This window comes from Bos indicus, chromosome 11, assembly GCF_029378745.1.
Source record: "Bos indicus isolate NIAB-ARS_2022 breed Sahiwal x Tharparkar chromosome 11, NIAB-ARS_B.indTharparkar_mat_pri_1.0, whole genome shotgun sequence".
NCBI lineage: Eukaryota > Metazoa > Chordata > Mammalia > Artiodactyla > Bovidae > Bos > Bos indicus.
In genome coordinates this window covers 46,572,168-46,594,783 of record NC_091770.1, presented here as the reverse complement: position 1 = coordinate 46,594,783, position 22,616 = coordinate 46,572,168, and the positions used below count along the sequence as shown (strand labels likewise).

General features: G+C 46.1%; 1 protein-coding gene across 4 annotated transcripts in view; it reads right to left on the bottom strand.

Moving 5' to 3' along the window:
• Positions 1 to 16,246, bottom strand: part of PSD4 (pleckstrin and Sec7 domain containing 4) — a 44,542-nt gene extending 28,296 nt beyond the window's left edge. The window contains exons 1-2 of one of the 4 annotated variants that reach the window (XM_070798778.1): positions 16,090 to 16,229; positions 211 to 328 (exon numbers count right to left, since the gene is read on the bottom strand). In XM_070798778.1, the coding sequence (XP_070654879.1) occupies positions 211 to 225 (15 nt within the window). In that variant the 5' untranslated portion in view covers positions 226 to 328; positions 16,090 to 16,229. Of the gene's footprint in view, positions 1 to 210; positions 329 to 7,611; positions 7,794 to 16,089 lie in introns of those variants that run through there. The other 3 variants (XM_070798776.1, XM_070798777.1, XM_070798779.1) reach the window with 3 other exon arrangements.
• Between the last annotated feature and the right edge of the window lie 6,370 nt (positions 16,247 to 22,616).

Here is a 22,616-nt window from a genome sequence, read left to right as displayed (position 1 = left end):
CTAGAGAAAACCCTCGGGAAGCAACAATACCCACTGCAGCCAAAAATAAAGTAGTTAATTAATTTTTTAAAAAAAAGACCCACAATCAAAGGCTTCAGACCTGGGCCAGCCTGGCCCACAATACAGAGGGCGTGGCTCCAGCTACATCCCCAAACATACACCACACACACACACACACACAGAGCAAGGAGTCCATAGGGACGTGCCTACCTGGCCTTTCTGCATCACACCCTGGGCACCCTGGAATCTAGGATTCTCTGCTTCCTGGACTCACAGGGTCTCTACCCTGTCTGTGGACATTGCATCACGGCTCTGTGCAGTCCAAGACCTGGAGGGAAGGGGAGAGACAGTCAAGAGGTGAACATGGCCTGGGCCTGAGGGCAGGTCACGTCCCAAGCCAGGACAGGGAAGAGAGAAGGAAGGGGACAAAGGCCGGGGGTAGGCTCTGCTGCCATATACAGTGATGGCTGAGGATCTCAATTCAAACTTGGGCCTCCAGGTCATCATTAAAGGGGGAGGCAGAAGAAGGGAATACTCTTTCCATAAGAGTTCATCAGCTGTGGTGTTATAACACTGACATATCCAAACACATCTCGATGGGGGGACCCTCCACTGTTCCATTTCTGGGGCTGCAATGCTAGATGCAGGCTTATTTCAAGCACAGTGCAATGCAAACCTGGTTCCTTACCTCTTCTAAGCTGCTTCTCCTCTGTATGGGGGATTCTTATTCCCAGCCAGGTGACAGAAACTCAAGTCACCTTGGCCTAAATGCCAACCCTCCCTCAGGCCAATCCTAATGCCAACCCTCAGGTCTCCAGCCTCACAAGGTGTCTGGAACATGGCCGGCGCTGACTCCATGCTGTCTCAATGTGAGAAGCCACTGACGGTCAGGAATAAAACACAGGATCCCCAGTGTTTCCCTGGTGGTCCAGTGGCTAAAACTCCACACTCCCAATTAAGTGGCCTGGGTTCATCCCTGGTCAGGGAACTAGATCCCACATGCCACAACTAAGAATTCAAAAGATCCCATGTGCTACAACTAAGACCTGGCAGAGCCAAATCAATAAATATTAAAAACAAAACACAGGACTTCTGTCCTCAGGAGTTTCCAATCTAGTGACAGAAAATAAACAAGAAGTAATCAACATGTGATTATAAACTGTGAGGAGTGCTGGCAGGGGAACAGGTGGGGAGAGAAGAAAGTGATTGGGGGTGGGGGGCTCACTACGAGGGGAGACCAGGGGCATCATATCCCCATGAAGAGGAGCCAGGATGTGAAGAGAAAGCGTGGGGTGGGCATTTTAGGAAGATGAAACTGCATGTCTAGTTTCTTACCGAGACTGGAAAGGTCTCCAGGAGTGACAGCCAGACAGTGTGGGAAGGCGGGAGAAGTGGATGGGCTGGATCCCACAGGGTCCCCAGAGGTAAAGTAAGGAAGTGACAGGTGTATTTATTTTTCAGATTGCCTGGCGCTGCATGGAAAAGAGACAGTGGAAGTGCTCAGTGAGGTCAGGGAAGGGCTCTGTGACAGTCCAGGGGAGGCGGGATGGTGGCTTGGAAGGGGGTCAGAAATGGCATAGAAGGAAGACAGAGGTTGTGGGACCTATATCAGGGATGCCTGGTAGAATCTGCCACTAAAGTGGTGAGAGGCAGAAGTCAAGGGTGACTTTTAGAGTTCTGGCTTGAGCAACTTCGAGGGGTGGTAATATTTGTGGAAATGGGAAAGAACTGGGGAGATGAGGCTCAGGGGAGAAAATCAAGGGTTTCAATCTTTAAATATTAGGTTTGAGATATCTGTGAGCTACTCAAGCAGGAGTGGCTAGTACCTAGAGTGGATGGGAGGGGCTGGGGTGCAGAAAGGAGCTCGAGTGTGACCAGCAGGAAGGCACCCACACTAGGGGCCAGCAGAGCCTCCCCAGGAGACGCCTGCAGAGGAGAGCGAGCAGAGGCTGTCAGGGAGGTGAGAATGAGAGTGTGTTGTTACCAAAGACAAGAGAGGAGAAAGACAACTTCAGAAGGAGGAAGTGGTCGGCTGTGTCAAACGCTGCTAGAAAGCAGAGGACGATAAGGAGCAAAGTGACCATTGAATGAGGCCCACAAGGAGGTTACAGACAAGCTGGGGGTGGGGGTGAAGACCTGATGGGGGTGACCAAGAGGTGAGGACTGATCAGAAGCCAAGGACCGGGATCCGCCCCCTCCAGTCCCAGCTCGGCACCATCCCAGGGCCCCTTAGCATGCTGGGCTGAGATGCTGTTGGTCAAGCCAGGTGCCAGGGATCAGCCTCCTCTGTGTATTTCTGAATCTCCACCCATCCCCCTGACTGTGAACTTCTCATGGGCGAGCACTGGTCCACTTGCCTCTATCACCACCCAACTGGTGGGGGCCAGGCTCATAACTGCTCCAAGGCCTTCTGATGAATGAAGGAGTCAAAGCTGCTCATCCTCATCCTTCGATCACATCAAAGCGACACTGTGGGAAATGGGGTCTGCCTCTCTCCTCCCAGCAGGTCTTGTATGTGTTTGGTGTGTGTGTTTGGTGGGGCTCTGGGATGTGGCCAGGGGATGGTTCCTGCTTAGAGCAAACTCCAAGAAGAGACTCCTGCACCCATCAGCTCTGTTCCATCTCCTAGAACTTTCATCTCCTTCCCAAGATGCAAAGAACAGAGCTGGACAGCCAAGGAGGGCCTTCTGCTCACAGGGTGTGTGGCTCAGGGTGAGAAGGGGAAAGCAAACTGGCTCCTGCCCCCAGAGCCCTGCCAGAGATGGACTTTGATCTTTTATGCCCCCTCCCCCTTCTGGGGGTCCCAGCCCACTGTCCCCCTCCCCTGGGCCCAGAAGATGCGCAATCTGCTGACCTGACCACAGCCCAGAGGCAGACAGCCCCTTCCTGCCTCCCCCAATGTGAGTGGCTTCCTGTTTGCCCGCAGAGGAAGCTGCTGGGTGCAGGTGGGGAGGCAGTGTCTCACAGACCGAGCGCAGGTTGGGGAGTGGAGCCCACCTTCCAGGAGAGGAGCTTTGGGGCTTTCAGCACGCAGCCCACACTCCTGAGAGGCAGAACGTGAGAGGACAGAGGGGATGGACACCTGACTTCTGACTACATTTCACAGAGGGACCCTAGGTGCTGACATTCATTGGGCCCTTTATAACCAGTATCTCCAAAATCTAGAGTCTTGGGTAGGGGTGGGGCGTCATGAGCCCCATGCCACAGAACAGATGAGGAGACCGAGGGTCAGAGTAGCCACTCTGGCTGAACTTGAGCCCAGGACTGCCAAACCAAATTCACTTTCTGCTATACCCCACTGCCATCCACACACCACTCATATGAAGGACCGAGGCTTCTTTCCAAGCATGTAGGGCCACGGACAGCCCAGTTTGAAAACTTACCTTTTAAAAAAATAATTTTACTTGTTTGTTTTTGGCTGCGCTGGGTCTTTGCTGCTGCACGGGCTTTCTCTAGTTGCCATGAGTGGGGCCTACTTTCTAGTTGCAGGCTAGAATGGGCAGGCTTCTCATTGCGGTGGCTTCTTTTGTTGCAGAGCACAGGCTCTACAGCACAGACTCAGTAGTCAAGGCACACAGGCTTAGTTGCTCCGTGGCATGTGGGATCTTCCTGGATCAAAGATCAAACCCATGTCTCCTGCATTGGCAGGTGGATTCTTTACCACTGAGCCACCAGGGAAGCCATGAATTCATTTTTAACAAAGCAGACCTTAGGAAAACTCTGATGCTGATGGAGCTCACTGCCATCCTTCTGCGGGTACTAGCTACCAGGCAGAGGGAGAGCTGAAGCCAGAGGCACCTCATTTGGGCCACATGTCCCTGTTGTCTCTGTAGAGATTTTGTTCTTCAAGGAGGCCTGGGATTGAGGCAGCCACATGTTCCTTCCTCCAGAAAATGGCCTTTGCCTCCTAGCCCTCAGGCCTTCACAAGCCTGGGCCCTTGGGGAGACAGACAGGGGGATGCCTGTCTTCCTAAACAATCCTCTGACAGCTTAGATGATGACAGCACATTGGCCAAGTGGACTGCGGGGTCCCTGGGAATCAGAGCAGAGAGCTGGGAGGGAGATCCAGGTAGAGGGCTTCTAGGGACCAAGTCCATGACAGGGTCTAGGGATGGGGTTCCTGGGGTGCCTCCCTAACACCTGTGGTCAGACTTTGGAGAGAGAGGTATCCCTGAGCAGGGCAAGACAGGGGGCAGAGGCCAGTGATAACACCATCAAAAACCACCCTACACATGTGGACGCCAAGGCTGACCTTGATTTCCTAGGGAAGGGCAGGAAGTGATTATTACAAAAATGAGTGACAAGCTTCTGTCTCCTGGACTTGGTTGCCCAATCGAGTGCTGGGTACAGTAACTTTGTGAGGTGTCCTTTTCTGGCCTGGGGACAGGTGGCCAGGCCACCAATCCCTGGACCTTTTCTTCCACGAGAGTCTAGCCTCAGCTGCTCTCTCCTAGAGCTGCCCCATGCTTTCAGATTAGCATTTTCCATGTAGCCACTTGTCACAGGTACATTTAGGTAACCAGAAAGTAGGGGTCCACAGGTACTCACCTCTGTCCTCAAGCCCCCTTGGTACCCAGACAATGCTTACAAACATCTGTCTAAATACATATGCATTAAGATAGACTCAGTGGTAAATAATCCGCCTGCCAATGAAGGAGACGCAGGTTCAATCCCTGATCTGGGAAGATCTCCTGGAGAAGGAAACAGCAACCCACTTCAGTATTCTTGCCTGGAAAATCCCATGAACAGAGGAGCCTAGTGGGCTACAGCCCCAAGGGGTCACAACGAGTCCGAAACAACTTAGTGACCGAACAAGATACTATAAAAGCAAAAATGCTCACAACTTCAACATCCATAATCAGGAAACAGATAAATTATGGGACAGCCATAGAGTGAAACCCGGCACCTTTAACTATCTTGGTTTTGAAGAGTATTTCATGAAGTGGAAAGATTCTCACGGCATATTATTAAGTAAGGAACTTGATTATATATTTGGCACAGTCTCATTTTTTAAAAATGTACGTACCTAGGCAATGAAATTGCAGAAAGTGAAGAGGAACTAAAAAGCCTCTTGATGAAAGTGAAAGTGGAGAGTGAAAAAGTTGGCTTAAAGCTCAACATTCAGAAAACTAAGATCATGGCATCTGGTCCCATCACTTCATGGCAAATAGATGGGGAAACAGTGTCAGACTTTATTTTTTGGGCTCCAAAATCACTGCAGATGGTGACTGCAGCCATGAAATTAAAAGATGCTTACTCTTTGGAAGAAAAGTTATGACCAACCTAGATAGCATATTGAAAAGCAGAGACATTACTTTGCCAACAAAGGTCCGTCTAGTCAAGGCTATGGTTTTTCCGTGGTCATGTATGGATGTGAGAGTTGGACTGTGAAGAAAGCTGAGCGCCGAAGAATTGATGCTTTTGAACTGTGGCGTTGGAGAAGACTCTTGAGAGTCCCTTGGACTGCAAGGACATCTAACCAGTCCATTCTGAAGGAGATCATCAGCCCTGGGATTTCTTTGGAAGGAATGATGCTAAAGCTGAAACTCCAGTACTTTGGCCACCTCATGCGAAGAGTTGACTTATTGGAAAAGACTCTGATGCTGGGAGGGATTGGGGGCAGGAGGAGAAGGAGACGACAGAGGATGAGATGGCTGAATGGCATCACTGACTCGATGGACATGAGTCTGAGTGAACTCCGGGAGTTGGTGATGGACAGGGAGGCCTGGCGTGCTGTGATTCATGGGGTTGCAAAGAGTCGGACACGACTGAGCGACTGAACTGAACTGAGGCAATGAAATACCAAAACACTGGTTGATAGTGGCAATCTCTGTGTGGTAACAATACACAGGATTTTAAGCTCTTTATGGTTGTGTGTGTGTGTGTGTGTGTGTGTGTGTGTGTGTGTACCTGCTGTTAAAAACAAATAGGGATGGACTTCCCTGGTGGTCCAGTGGTTAAGACTCTGTGCTTTTTTTTAATGCAGGGGGCGAGGGCTTGATCCCCGGTCAGAGGGCTAAGATCCCACATGCTGAGTGGTAGGTTCAAATTAAAAAATAATACAATACAGTCAAAGCTATGGTATTTCCAGTAGTCATATATGGATGTGAGAGTTGAACCAAAAGAAGGCTGAGTGCTGATGCTTTAAAACTGTGGTGCTGGAGAAGACTCTTGAGAGTCCCTTGGATAGCAAGGCGATCAAATCGGTTAATCCTAAAGGAAATCAACCCTGAATATTCATTGCAAGGACTGATGCTGAAGCTGAAGCTCCAATACTTTGGCCACCTGATGCGAAGAACTGACTCACTGGAAAAGACCTTGATGCTGGGAAGGATTGAAGGCAGGAGGAGAAGGGGACGACAGAGGATGAGATGGTTGGATGGCATCACTGACTCAATGAACATGAGTTCTAGCCAACTCTAGGAGATGGTAAAGGATAGGGAAGCCTGGCATGCTGCAGTCCATGGGGTTGCAAAGTTGGACACAACTTAGCAATGGAACAAAAACAAAAACAAATACATATGATGTTTGTCATCAGTAAAAATAAATTTGTTGTATTAAATTACAGAGAAATATTTAATTTCTCTGCTTACTTTAAAGGCTGGGAGTCTCTTTGCCAACACCCCTTACCCCCTCTGGTTGCCAGAGGGGGACTTGTGTGGGATGGAGGTGAGCCTGAGAGGATCTGTATGGGACCCCCTCACTGTTACCACCTCTCAACTGGCTGCAGGGTGACTTCTCTGATGCTGGTGTAGGGACCTACCTGGGGCCCCAGAACTGATACAGAGTTTAAGATGAAGACATTTGAGATCTTTCAGATACACTAAGAAACCATCTCAGAGCTTAACTTATTGGTTAAGAAATACGGTTGTCATAAATTCCTTCTGCAGGGCAGATCTACTCCCAGAAGGAAGAACTGAATAAAATCTACCCCACCTCCCTTCTCTAGGAGAGATTTATGGCCCACAAGGATACTGAAAAAAACAGTCATAAGTATAAAGACCAACACTATCCTATTTTCTCATTTCATGTGTTCTAAAAACACATCAGTCTTACGAAAAGAAACCTATTTGTTCTTCACCTGGAAGCCTTTTTCTCCCTCCTCCCTTTCCCCTACTAATTTAGGTATATAAGCCTTTAACCCTTTAACAAGTGAAAAGTGAAAGTCGCTCAGTTACGTCTGACTCTTTGCAACCCTTTAACAAGCCAGCTACTTAGATTGACTCTCATGTGCAGGCCAATAAAACTTTTTCTACTGTTAATCATCTGTCAGTATAATTCACAGGTACCAGTGACAACATCTTAGAGGGTTCTTGTTGTTTAGTCGCTAAGTCATGTCTGACTCTTCTGTGACCCTGTGGACTATAGCCCACCAGGCTCCTCTATGCATGGGATTTTCCTGGCAAGAATACTGGAGTGGGTTGCCATTTCCTTCTCCGTGATTTTCCTGACCCAGGGATCAAACTGGCATCTCCTGCTTGGCAGGCAGATTCTTTACCACTGAGCCACCTGGAAAGGCCCTTTAGAGGGTAAAGTTTTTCTTTTCCCCCTCTCCCACATCGTTTCTGAGTCAGAAAGATCCGCTGGAGAAGGGATAGGCTACCCACTTACTTCAGTATTCTTGGGCTTCCCTTGTGGCTCAGCTGGTAAAGAATCCGTCTGCAATGCAGGAGACCTGGGTTCGATCCCTGGTTGGGAAGATCCCCTGGAAAAGAGAAAGGCTACACTCCAGAAAGGCCTGGAATTCCATGGACTGTATAGTCCATGGGGTTGCAAAGAGACATGACTGAGCAACTTTCACTTCACTTCACATCGTAAAGATTATCTCCTCCATGAATCCACCAATCTAAAGCTGTATTTGCCTAAGTAGGCATATGGTATACATAATAAACATTTTTAATAGTTAAGAATGTATTTGAATATACAGTAAAAAGTCATGATTTCACAGATATTGTTGCTAAGGACCACACTAAAGTAAATTATGCCTACTTCACATTGATTTTTCAAACTGCGTGCACTCAGGGAAAAATGTTACATGAAATAGTATAGGTGGAAAATTCTCATGTCAGAAATCATGACAAACTATGTGAATGAGTAGACACTTTCTGTACAGCTGAGTTCAACCTTTCAGGCAGTTACTCTTTTGGAGAAAGAACTGCGGTACTCCTTATAATACTAACTGGCTTTCATATATCATTGATTGATGAGCACAGAATTCAATTCAGGTGCACAACTGGCAGAAAATCAAGGCTCTTGTGTTACCTAAAGGAACAGATATGCTCTGATATAGTGAAGAAGGGAGACAAAAAGAGCAAGGCATTTCCTGGGGCCCCCAGAAAGGTCAGTGTTCCCCTGGAGGTGCTCACACTTAAGCCTGCCCAGAGCAACAAAGCCATGGGCTTCCCAGTGCCCTCTACATGCCAGCTGGAGATGATCATGTCTATCAACAGTGGCCCATGGGGACAGAGGAAGCAGCCTGTCTGGCTTGGCAACTTCCAGCTGGAACAGTGCTAGGGCCCAGAGCTCCTCCCCAGGGAGAGAACCCACACACCTGTGCTTTCTGAGGTCATTTCCCTCCTGTCTGCCTCACCCCTTCCACGCATCCTCCAAGGATCCACGGAGAGACACCAGGAAGGCAGAGAGCCCTTGTTGGCCGTCCCCTGACCAGCTTTTCATGAGAGGATGCATCCTCGAGGTTGTGGAGCCAGCAGAGGGCAGAGTTCAAAGGGCATCCATGCCTCCTTGTTGGTCCAGCCTCTCCATCCACTTCTCCCTGCATGCCTGCCCAGGGCTTTGTTCTAGAGGGGCCTCTTCTGCCCTTGGGGGCTTCCCAGGAAATTCAGATGGTAAAGAATCTGCCTGCAATGCAGGAGACCTGGGTTCAATCCCTGCATTGGGAAGATCCCCCGGAGAAGGAAATGGCAATCCACTCCAGTATTCTTGCAGGCGAAATCCCATGGATTTCTCATGGACTTCCATGAGAAGCCTGGCGGGCTACAGTCCATGGGGTCACAGAGTCAGACACAACTTGGCAACTAAACAATAACAACAGCACATGATGACCTACCCATTCCCGCATGTTCACCTCCTACCCATTCCTGCATGTTCACCTCCTACCCATTCACTGAAGGTTCAGGAACACTCCTCAGCCTGCAGTCCTAACTACCAACGAGAATACTCTAGGTAGGCGAGCAGGACTTCAGAATAATTAGGCACCCGACAGCCTGTCCACATGCCCGTGAGTGCACCTCCCACCCCTGTGCCCAGGCCTGCCCCTGGTCCTGTCAGTGACATCCCATCTGCCTGGTTTCCCCAGGTTAGCAGGCACCCTTCATGCCTCCAGCACCCAGTCCCGCTGGTTCTCCCTGCCCAGCAGCCCCACCATTCCTCCCTTACCTGAAGAACCCCAGGGACCTCCCCTGCTTCCCAGGTTCACGTCCACGGTCCCAATTCTCCTTTAGGAGACCACCCCTGCCCTTGAAAATCCTTCCTGATTGACCCCTAGCCCACTGCCTCTCCCTGTTGCCTTTAGGGAAAGCCTAACACTGGCATTTGAGATCCTCCTCCAACCTCTCCTGGGACCACACACGCCTACCCTGAGCCATGCCCCCAGTCGATGGGGCTCCCCTGAACGTTCCTGGAACTTTCACACATCGGCATGTCTTCATGCTGGGCTCCTGGTCAGCTCTATTTCCCTTTCCCATTCTCCTTTCCTCCTAGCCAGTCCTCTTCATCTGCCAAGGCTCACCCCCATCATGCCATTTCTCCCAAAAAACTTTCTAGACCAAGCCAATAAGAATCAATGGTTATACTTGATGACATAAATCAAAGCAAGATCCTCTATGACCCATCTCCTAGAATAATGGAAATAAAAACAAAAGTAAACAAGTGGGACCTAGTTAAACTTAAAAGCAGATACACAGCAAAGGAAACTATAAACCAGGTGAAAAGACAACCCTCCAGAATGGGAGAAAATAATAGCAAATGAAGCAACTGACAAAGGACTAATTTCCAAAATATACAAGCAGCTCATACAACTCAATACCAGAAAAACAAACAACCCAATCAAAAAGTGGGAAAAAGATCTAAACAGACATTTCTCCAAAGAAGACATACGGATGGCTAACAAACACATGAAGATGCTCAACGTTGCTCATTATTAGAGAAATGCAAATCAAAACTACAGATATCACCTCAGAATGGCCACTATCAAAAAGTCTACAAACAATAAATGCTGGAGAGGGTGTGGAGAAAAGGGAACCTTCCTGCACTGTTGGTGGGAATGTAAATTGATACAGCCTCTATGGAAGACAGTATGGAGATTCCTTAAAAATCTAGGAATAAAACCACCATATGACCCAGCAATCCCATTCCTAGGCATATACCCTGAAGAAACCAAAATTGTAAAAGACACATGTACCCCAATGTTCATTGCAGCACTATACAACAGCTAGAACATGGAAGCAAGCTAGATGTCCATCAACAGATGAAATGGATAAAGAAGTTGTGGTACATATACACAGTGGAATATTACTCAGCCATAAAAAGGAACACATTTGAGTCAGTTCTAATGAGGTAGATGAACCTAGAGCCTGTTATACAGAGTGAAGTCAGAAAGAGAAAGAGAAATGTCATATACTAATGTATATATATGGAATCTAGAAAGATGGTACTCATGAATTTATTTACAAGGCAGCAATGGAGAAACAGACATAGAGAACAGATTATGGACATAGGGAGAGGGAGGAGAGAGTGAGATGTATGGAGAGAGTAACATGTAAACTTATATTTCCATATGTAAGATAGATAGCCAATGGGAATGTGCTGTATGTCTCAGGGAACTCAAACAGGGGCTCTGTATCAACCCAGAGGGGTGGGATGGGGAGGGAGGTGGGAGGGAGTTTCAGGAAGGAGGGGATATATGTATACCTGTGGCTGATTCATGTGGAGGTTTGACAGAAAACAACAAAATTCTGTAAAGCAATTATCCTTCAATTTAAAAATAAACTAATTTAAAAAAAAGAATCAATGGTTATGATAATTTCATAATTCCAACCATGGGATGCAATCAGAAGCAATACACCAATCAGTACAACAATTGCTTCTGATAGTACAACAATCAGAAGCAATAAACCAAGTGTCCAGACACCAGCCAGATAAATCTTAAAAAACAGCATCAAGTTTCACAGTAAGATCGAGATTTGTAGCACAATACAACGTCTGTAAGTTTAAATTACATGCACATATAAATCAACACCATACATTTCTCTAAAATAGTCTCATCCCAGGATAAACATATCATAAATACATCAGAGTAGCTGCTGTGCACAAAAGGAAGATGCTGAAGGGCAGTAAGTGATGAGGGATAAAGAGGAAATCATAATAAGATCCCTTATAATTCCCTCAGAATTCAAAAACAACATGAAGACAAAAATCCAAGTTAAACCAGAGGCCAAGGACATGAACAGAAAGAGAAAGAAAAAGGGCTTAAAAAATACAGGAGACTCATAACATTGCTCATGATAAAGAAATACCTATTAAACATGACAACGTGATGCCCAAGTCTGCAGGGCCATGCCAACACAAATAAGCAATCCTGGAAGTAGTAAGTCAGACTGGGGCTTTGGAAAGCAGGCTGGCAGCATCAGTGGAAATCTAAAATACACAGAGCTTTTCAATCAGTAGTTACACGTTTATAGATTTCCCCTGCTGAAAGTCACAAGAGTGAGCAAAGATGTAGATACATGCGTGTGTGCTAAGTCACTTCAGTCGTGTCCGACTCTTTGTGACCCTATGAACAGTAGCCCACCAGGCTCCTCTGTCCATGGGATTCTCCAGGCAAGAATACTGGAGTGGGTTGCCATGCCCTCCTCCAGGAAATCTTCCTGATGCAGGGATCAAACCTGCATGGGCAGGTGAGTTCTTTACCACTAACGCCACCTAGGAAGCCCGATGTAGGTACAAGTATCCAAATGCATACTTGTCTACCACAGCAAACAAACTAACAAAAATAGGAAAAACAATTTAGAAGACCATAAAAGAATGACTAGAGAAATACAGTACAAACATATTTATTTTAAAAAGATAAAGTATATCTCTATGTCCTGAATCAGAATATTAAGTTAAAAAAAAGTACACATCTGAGTTTTTTTATTTGTGTTAAAAAAAAAAAAAAAAGGTACCATCTAGGACTTCCATGGTGGTCCAGTGGTTAGGAATCTGCCAGCAAATTCAGGGGACCCAGGTTCGACCCCTGGTCCAGGGAGATCCCACATGCTGCAACTAAGCCTGTGTGCCACAATTACTGAGGCTTGAACTCTGCAACAAGAGAAGCCCCCGCAGTGAGAAGCCCAGGCACTGCAACTAGAGAGCAGGCCCCACTCGCTGCAAATAGAGAAAAGCCCACAGGCAGCAACCAAGACCAGCGCAGCCAAAAGTAAATAATAAAATTAATTTAAAAATACTTTTTAAAAAGTACAATTCATACATGCTCATTTACAAGTAGAACATTTGTCTGCAAGCATTTTCAATTGCCTCTGAGGAGGACTGGGAATCAGAGGACAAGACAACAAGAGAGATTTCTGTGTTCCTTAAGGGCTGTTTGAATAAACATCTGTAAAAACCAATTTTTAACAGGCAAGTAGTACCTTTCAAAATATTTTTAAAAGAATTTGTAACCCACACAAAGATTGTCTTATAAAGAAGAAAAGAGATGGAATGCACCCATAAGCCCTGCTGTTGTCTCTCTAAGAACCCCCTGCTGTGAGACACCCTGGAACCCTAATAAACATCCCTTCAGCCAAAGCTCCTTTCTCTCTTTCAGAACACTTGGCTCTAAAACTGCACCACATGATTGTAAATCCCGATTCTTCTTCAGTCACTAGCTGTGTAGAAAAGTGGGCAACTTGCTTCTCGCTGGCCTCAGTTTTCTCATCTGTGAAATGGGGTTGTCTGTACCTCACAGACGTGCTATGAGGCTGGTTTCTGTTTGCACATAAGGTGCTTAAAGGAGAGCCTAGCATATAGTACAAATCAACATACCCTTCTGTCTCTTTTGAGCCTACTAATCAGATTATTCTTTGTAAAAGATTATTGGAATTTTCCTAGACGGCAACAGTTGTGTTCCCCATAAGATTTAAAGATTTTAAAAAGATTTAAAAAACTTGTGGTCTGCCTCCCACTTTAGCCCATGTCCTTTTAATGGATGCTGGGTGTAAGAAAAACAAGTGAGGGATTTCCCGTGTGGTCCAGTGGTTAAGACTCTATGCTTCCAACTTAGGGGGTGAGGGTTCAATCCCTGGTCGGGGAACTAGGATCCCACATGTCAAGGGGCATGGCCAAAAAAAAATAAATAATTTAAAAATTAAATTACAAAAAAGAAAAGCAAGTGATACCTCTCCTGCCAAGAGACACACTCTCCATCTCTGGTGATTGCCTATTGCCCTGCTAGTGTAAACCACCAGGCCCGACCCTGAGTTTTCTTACTTGTGTGCGTGCAAACTCACTTTAGTCACGTCTGACTCTTTGTGACTCTATGGACTGTAGCCCGCCAGGCTCCTCTGTCCATGGGATTCTCCAAGCAAGAATACTGGAGTGGGTTGCCATTTCCTTCTACAGGGATCTTCCCAAACCAGGGATTGAACCAGCATCTCTTATGTCTCCTACACTGGGAGGGGGGGCTCTTTAACACTAGCACCACATGGGAAGTTTTCTTGGGAGATGTAAATCTTCTTGTCACAGCAGCTGAGAGCATCACCTGCCCTCCTGCATGTCTCTGGTCAGCAGTCTAAACCCCATCCCCTCTAATGAGAGCTGCAGATGCCTGCTCACCTCCCATAGCCATGAAGGCCTCCTTCCCATTCCTCTAACATGTTCAGCAATGCCCAGTCTGCTCCAGCCTCCTTTACATCTCCGGGCCTTTGCACTTTCTCTTCCCTCTGCCTGGAATGACCCCAGAGAGTCACATACCTGTGTCTTGTCTACACTTGGCTCCTCACTACACTTGGTCAGCACAGCCTGCCCTGACCACCCTACTGAATCCAGGAGCCCCCATCACCTTCTCACCCCTTAAGCCACTTTGCTTTTGTCCATAGCATTTATCTGACATGACAATAAAACAACTGTTATTGTTACTGTGGGCTTCCTTGGGGGCTCAGACAGTAAAGAATCTGCCTGCAATGCAAGAGGCCCAGGTTCGTTCCCTGGGTTGGGAAGATCCCCTAGAGAAGGGAATGGCAACCCACTCCAGTATTCTTCCCTGGAGAATTCCATTGACAGAGGACCCTGGCAGGCTACAGTCTGTGGGGTTGTAAGGATTCAGACATGACTGAGCGAATCTGTGTTACTATGTGTTGTTACTGTCCATTTCTCTCCACTGGAAAATAAGCTCTATGAGAGGAAAGACTGTCTTATTCAGTGATGTATACTTAACACCCAGAACAGTGCCTAACATGTGGGTCCTCAGTATTTGTCAAATAAATGAACAAGTAAGTGACTCAAAAGAATATGTCTTCTGGGATTTCCGTGGTGGTCCAGTGGCTAAGACTCCTTGCTCCCAATGCAGAGGGCCTGGGTTTGATACCTTGTCAGGGAAGTAGATCCCACATGCCACAACTAAGAGTTCACATGCTGCAACTAAGACTCCGCACAGCCAGATAAATAAATAAATATTAAAGAGAAAAAAAAGATATGTCTTCCAGGGAAACTCAAATCGATGCCTCAGATTTAAACCTCCCAACAAGTCAGACAGCTTCCCTGGTGGCTCACTGGTAAAGAACTCGCCTGCCAATGCAGGAGACAAGGGTTCAGTCCCTGGGTTGGGAAGATGTCCTGGAGAAGGAAATGGCAACCCACTCCAGTATTCTTTCCTGGAGAATGCCATGGACAGAGGAGCCTGGCCGGCTACAGCCCATGGGGACGCAAAGAATCAGACACGACTGAGCACGCATGCTCATGCCCATCGTCATCCCGCTTTGTTTTGTTTTACAGCACTTCTCACTCTCTGAAATAATGATTCATCTGCTTGTTTTCTCTTTCCCACAACTCATGTAAATAAGAGCAGCTATATTCTCAGTGCCTCCATGTCTGATTAGTAGTTGGCACTCAGTAAATTTTGGATGAATGAATGAACGACCCTTCTTCAGACCCCTCACCTAAGGGAAACACCATATTTGGAAGAAAAGAATGAATCACTCAGCAGGATCAGCTGTCTAAATCTGACCTTGGTGTGTTTCACATGTAGAGGGGCTCAGAGACATTCAATTAGTGGCTAATTACATTCAATCAACCCTGGGCCAGGGGAAGGTTCAAGGGCAGGTGGGGCCCCTGGCTGCCCTAGCCTTCACTTTGCTGCTGCCCACCTGACCCAGACATGCAGGCCATGGACACAGGGGTCTGGGTGAGCACAGTTAGCAATGCAATGCACCTTGCAGCCCCGGGGGGAAACACACCTGCAAAGAACTCACAGTCCTGGCTCCGCTATTTTACTGAAAGAAGCTAAACTCAAGCCCAGGGCCAGAAAGAACCCTAGCGGGATAATGCGAGTTTGTTAGCCAGGCAGACACTGTTTACCGTCTTAGGAATCTCTGGGGTTTTCTGACCAGACACACCTAGCAGGGCCAAGGAGAGGGGGGCCAGCACCCAAGGAAATGGGGGACAGCTGGCTTCTCCTCCATCCCCGTGCGCTCCTGGAGAGGTGGACAGCCTGCCAGGCCGGCCAGGCTCCCAGCAAACAGAGAGAAGGTCCTGGCCGGGTCACAAGCCCAGGGCCCACCGAGGCCAATGGGATATCAGGAGTAGGGCCCTCGGTGGCGCCCGGCTCAGACGCTGGAGGCTTTTGAGGACTCCTCCTGCACCCAAATGCAACCCGCCCAGCTGGAGGAGATCAGTGGGGCCACTGGCAACCCAGGCCGGGGCAGGCTCTGCTGTCCCCCTGCGGTCCCTGGCCCCGCCCCCTGATGAAGTTGAAGGCGGAAGACCCCCGACTCGCTCCCGCTCTCCCCGGTTGCAAAGGGGCTCCCCCGGTCGGCGCCCCAGTGCGCTGGCACACGGTCCCCATCGAGGGCGGCGCGGGGCCCCACCTGCTCTTACCCGAGTCCCACGGGGCTCCTGCTCCGGCCGCCCGCCCGCCCGCCCGGGCGCCCCATGGCCCGGAGCCCAGGCGCGGGCTTGGGGGCTGCGGGGCGGCTGCTGCGCCGGGGGCCGGGCCGGTCCAGCTCTGGCGCGCGGCTCGCGGGAGGCACTGGGTTTCCGGCGCGGAGACTAGGGCGGCGGCAGAACCGGCGGCGCGGGGCGGGGCGGGCGAAGCCGTCCGACTGGTCTGACGGCGGCGGCGCGGGCCGGCAGGGCGGGCGGGCGCCTCCTGCACGACCTGCGGTGCTCCAGCCGGGCCGACCGCCGGCGTCTGGAGCCCCGCTCCGGTGTCCTCCTCCAGCCCAGACACCAGCCGGAATCTCAGACGTGTGCACGGCCCCAAGCCGGGTCCAAATCCGAGTCCCTCCAAACCCATCCTGTAGTAGTTCTTATTTGGGCTCAAGAAAAAAGTGGCATTGTTTGAGCTCGGAATTTCAGCCGTCTATAACTTGATTTACTGTGAAATTTCGCTTGATGCTTTAGGGATCGGTGGCTTGGAGACGAATAGCTGTGTCTTGAAACTTGAATTTGTCTTAGTAAACATGTCCTCAGAGGTCGTGGTATTGGCAGGAGGCTCTTATTTTTCAATGCCCCACTAGATGCCACTTAGTTTCTGTCTGTAACTGTGTAAGGCGCTCTATGTGAAAATCGAAGTGAGTCCATATTTCTAGTGCAGTCAGTGATACTTTAGCTTCCTTAGAGATAGACAATAGAAGTCCGTTTCGTTCTCCTTTCTTTTCTTCTTTGGCCACATCTCACCGCAAGGGGTGAGATCCCCACCGCCTGCAGTGGAAGGGTCGAGTCTTACTGGACCACCTGGAAGTCCTTAGAAGTTCCTCTGTGTTGGATGAGGTCCTCTTCAAGCAACAGCAGCAGCGATTACTAGTATTTAATATATGAGCGTTGTCAATATGCCAGCCACTAGCTCTCTGTCTTAATACTTAATCCTATAATCACCCTATAAGGTAGAAAGCCATCTCTATAAAGGAAACGGAGGCACAGAGAGGTGAAGTAACCTGACCCATGACACACAGATAAGAGCTGTCTGTCACCATGCAACGCTGTTGCTTTGTCATTTTTGGATGAGAGACTTGATGCTAGGTCAGCAATACTACAACTCAATAATAACGTTTGGTAATGGTACAAACATTTACTGTGCACCTACTGTATGTATGCCAGACACTGACTAGGTACTGTGGAATAGAAGCCTGAACCAGATACTCAGAAAGTTCTCCATCCAGCAGGGGAGTGGTATGTTGTAAACTGGTGCTGGGAGGTGAGGGGCCACTCCCTGAGGGGAAAGATCCTAGCAAGGAGGGAGCCACACAGGGAAAAGGTGCAACAGGTAACTTCCTGCAAACTCCCCTCAAATCCTTGGCTGACTCTGAACATGCATGGGGCAAGAACTCACATGACCCAAAGGAAAACAAGAGCCAAACAGAAATTTGAACAGTTCGTTGCCTGCTGCTGGAAAGTTTGGACTCAAGTCCTGCTGTCTTAGAGCTGATTTGTGAACACTTGGCTTTCTTGTTTCTGTATTTTAAATTTGTTATTATTTTGAGGAACAGTTGATTTATGACACTGTGTAAGTTTCAGGTGTACAACATAGTGATTTGCATTTTTTGAAAGTTATACTCAATTTGTAGTTATTATAAAACATTGGTTATGTTCCCTTTGCTGTAAAATATATCCTTGTAGCTTATTTATATTATATAAAGAAGTTTGTTCCCCTTAATCCTCCACCCTTGGCTTACCCTCCTCCCTCGCCTTTCCCCACTGGTAAGCACTAGCTTGTTTCTATGTCTGCAAGTCTGTTTCTTTTTTGCTACTTTCACCAGCTTGTTTTATTTTTTAGATACCACATGTAAGTGATATTACGCACGCAGTGTTTTTCTTTCTCTGACTTATTTCAGTAAGCATGATGCCCTCCAAGTCCATCCATATTGTTGCAAATGGCAAACTTTCATTCATGTCTGTGTCTGAGTAGTATTTCATTGTGTATATGTGTGTGTGTGTGTGTGTGTGTATCCCACATGTTCTTTATTCACCTGTTGATGGACACTTGTGTTGCTTCCGTATTTTGGCTGTTGTAAATGCTGCTTCAACTGTCCACTGAAACTTCAGAATGACACACTTGAGGAGTAAAGACTGCATTCCAAGATTAAGGAATATCTGCCAGGATTAGGGACAAATCAAGAGAAATCTAAAACCAAGCCCCTACAAAACCAAGGTGAGTTTCCAGTCATTTGATTTCCTGCTGGAACAAAATTTGATGCTCCTCACAGGAAAATAAAAGAATCCAGAACGTCTACAATGCATCATTCACAATATCTACCATACAACAACAACAATGGGAAAAAAATAGTAGACATTGTGAATAGAATATGTGAACTATGGTCAAAAAGAGGGGAAAAAAACCAATTATAATATACCCACTAAAAAGAAAAAAAAACCTTGCTAAGTCAAGGAAAACTGTTTCCCTCTATACTCTTAATACTTCTGATATCAAATGTATGGGGTTTTCCCTCATATTAAGCAATTCTCCAACTCTTCAGACCAGCAGGATGTCCTATCATTTAATTATGACACTACTCAGAATTATTGCAGAACCCACAGGCTAGGGGCTTCCCCTCACTTCAGATGCCAATCACAAGTTCCAGGTTGTCAACTGTACTTCTCACTCACTGGCTGTAAATTAAGGACTCCCAGGACCCTCTCCTGCTGCTGCTGCTAAGTCACTTCAGTCGTGTCCAACTCTGTGCGAACCCATAGATGGCAGCCCACCAGGCTCCCCCCGTCCCTGGGATTCTCCAGGCAAGAACATTGGAGTGGGTTGTCATTTCCCTCTCCAATGCATGAAAGTGAACGTGAAGTCGTTCAGTTGTATCCGACTCTTAGCGACCCCATGGACTGCAGCCCACCAGGCTCCTCCATCCATGGGATTTTCCAGGCAAGAGTACTGGAGTGGGGACCCTCTCCTAGACTTGTTAATTTCTACAGTGGCCCACAGAACTCAAGAATCACTTGACTTACTGCTACCAGTTTACAGGATGTAACTCAGGAACAACCAAATGCAATGGACACACAGGACAAAGTATGGGAAAGCGTGCAGAGCTTCTACACCATCTCCAGGCCCACCACCCTCCCGGTACACGGATGTGTTCACCAACCCATTCTTTCAAGAGCTTGAAGAAGCTCTTCAAACACAGTGCTTTAGGGTTTTTATGGAGGTTCTATTATGTAGGCATATGACTGATTAAACCATTTACCTTTGGTGACTAAATTCAATCTCCACACCTCTCTGCTCCCTGGAGATCAAGGGGATAGGATTGAAAGTTCCAACTCTATAGTTGAATGACTGTTTCACATGGCAACCAGTCCCCATCTATAGGAGCTTTCCAAAAGTCACTTCATTAACATAAACTCAGGTGTTTTGAAAGCTGCTTGTTATGAATAACAGACAACTCTCCTTCACCTTTGTCACTGCACAGCTATTTCAGAAACTGGGGACAAAATAAACAAACAAATATTACAACAAAAGATGCTCTTATTACTCTCTCACTCAGAAAATTACAAGAGGCTTTAGGAGTTCTGTGCCAGGAACCAGGGGCAAAGACCGAATATGTATTTCTTATTATATCACAATTATCATGCCCGCAGGCTTCTCTGCTAGATTTGTAGAAAGAATTCACCTGCTGATGTAGGAGACTTGGGTTCGATCCCTGGGTCAGGAAGATCCCCCGAAGAAGGAAATGGCAACCCAGTCCAGTATTCTTGCCTGGGAAAACCCATAGACAGAGGAGCCTGGTGGGCTGCAGTCCATGGGGTCACAAAGAGTCAGACACGACTGAGCAACTGAGAGCACACTCACAACCTGTGTACCAATGTTCCCCTCCTACTGCTGTGAGTCATAAACTCTCTCTTGTCTTCACCAGTGTCTATGAAAATTGTGACATGCTAACTTTCTGGCTTACAAGAGGAGTAAAATCGAATCTCAGATCCTTTCACAGTTACCAGCTTAACAGAGATGAAGAGAATAGTCTTGTAAGGAACCAGGGGAGAAAATACACATTGCGTACATGGATCCAATGATAGGAACAATGGCTAACTTCTAATCAGAAACAATGTAAGCCAAAAGACATTGGGACATCAATTTTAAATGTTAAAAGGAAAAAGGTCTATTAACTTATAGTTTCTGTATCTAGTTAAAAACATGTTTTGAATGGAAATCTAAATAAAGATATTGTCAAATAAACAAAACTAGTTTTTGCCACCAGCAGATTCACACTCCAAAAGAAAGTGAAGAAAATTTTCAGGATGAGGAAATGATGCAAGATAAAATTTAGAATCTACAGAAAGAAACAAAGAGGATAGGAAATGATAAATATATTAGTGAATATAAAAGACAATTTTCTTTCTTGTATTCAATGATTTAAAAATCAACTGACAATTTAGATTAAAAAAAAAACAATAATATTAGGGGGTTTATAACACATGTAGAAGAAGCAAGGAGTGTGACAAGAAAAGCACAAAGCAAAAGGGAAGGTAAATAAAACCATATTGTTGTAAGGTTCTCACATGTGAAGCTTTATAATATTAACTCAGAGTAGTGTCAGTATAAGATATAAAAATAACTATTGAAATAGAGAAGTCAGGAAAGCTATGAAAAATAAGCAAAAAAAAAAGGAGACAAATAGCAAGATTGAAAAGTTATCAAGACCTACTGTACACACTCCAATTAAAAGATAGAATTTGTCAAAATGACTAAGAAGAGACTCAACTCTATGCATAGAAAAGATACCCAACTCTACATTTAGAAAAAGTAAACAAAAACGAAGGGACACAAATAAAACAAGTAGCAAGATTGAAAAGTTATCAACAACTATATTAAACACTTCAGTTAAAAGGAAAGATTTGTCAAAATGACTAAGAAAAGACCCAATGCTATGTTTAGAAAAGATTCACTCTAAGATATAGATGGGTTGAAAGTAAATGAGTGAATAAATTATACAATGTAAACAGTAAGCCTGAGAAAGCTAGGTGTGGTTATATTAAGTTTGTACAAAGTAGACTTCAACACAAGGAGTATTCCCCAAATTAAAAAGTATCATTTTTATAAAGATAAAAGGATCAATTCATCAAGAAAACATAACCCTAAATATGATGAATCTAACAATCAAACTTCCAAACACATCAAGCAGAAATTGACGGAACAAAAGAGAGAAACATAAAATTCACAGAGTTGAATATTTTAACACCTCTCTCAGTAATTAATAACACAAGTACAAAGTCATAAGGGTACAGAAGATGTAAATATTATAATTTATCATTATGAAATCAACATTATAGAATATTATACCACCGACAGCAGGATATATATTCTTTTCAAGTACACGTGAACTTTAACCAAGACCAACTATTTGGACTATCAAATAGTCAGTGGGTTGAAATTGTAGAAATTATGTCTTCTCAATCAGAATGAAATTAAACTAGAAATCAGCAGCAATAATTTATCTAGAAAATGCCCTAATATTTGGAAATCAAGCAGTATGCCTCTAAATAACCCAGGAGTCAGAGAAGATATTACAGGGAAAATTAGGAAATACTCCAAACTGAAAAGGCATGAAGACAAATAAACAGACCAATGTAATGGAAGTAAAGTGTCCAAATATAGTTCCACACATGCATGGTCAATTGGCATCATTTGGCGAAAGTGTCAAGGTAATTTAGTGAAAAAAAGAAAGTCTTTCTACAAATGGTTCTGGAACACCTAGAACTCTGTATTGTAAGAACATGAACTTTGGGACCTGTATCTAGAACATATAAAGAAATCTTTCAACTCAGTGAAAAATGGGCAAAATATTTGAATAGACATTTCTCCAAATAAGATATACAAATGACCAATAAGCTTATGAAAAGATGCTTGACATCATTCAGTTCAGTTCAGTTCAGTTCAGTTCAGTCACTCAGTCATGTCCAACTCTTTGCGACCCCATGAATCGTAGCACGCCAGGCCTCCCTGTCCATCACCAACTCCTGGAGTTCACTCAAACTCACGTCCATCGAGTCAGTGATGCCATCCAGCCATCTCATCCTTTGTTGTCCCCTTCTCCTCCTGCCCCCAATCCCTCCCAGCATCAGAGTCTTTTCCAATGAGTCAACTCTTCACATGAGGTGGCCAAAGTACTGGAGTTTCAGCTTTAGCATCATTCTTTCCAAAGAAATCCCAGGGCTGATCTCCTTCAGAATGGACTGGTTGGATCTCCTTGCAGTCCACTGGACTCTCAAGAGTCTTCTCCAACACCACAGTTCAAAAGCATCAATTCTTCAGCGCTCAGCTTTCTTCACAGTCCAACTCTCACATCCATACATGACCACTGGAAAAACCATAGCCTTGACTAGACGGACCTTTGTTGGCAAAGTAATGTCTCTGCTTTTCAATATGCTATCTAGGTTGGTCATAACTTTTCTTCCAAGGAGAAAGC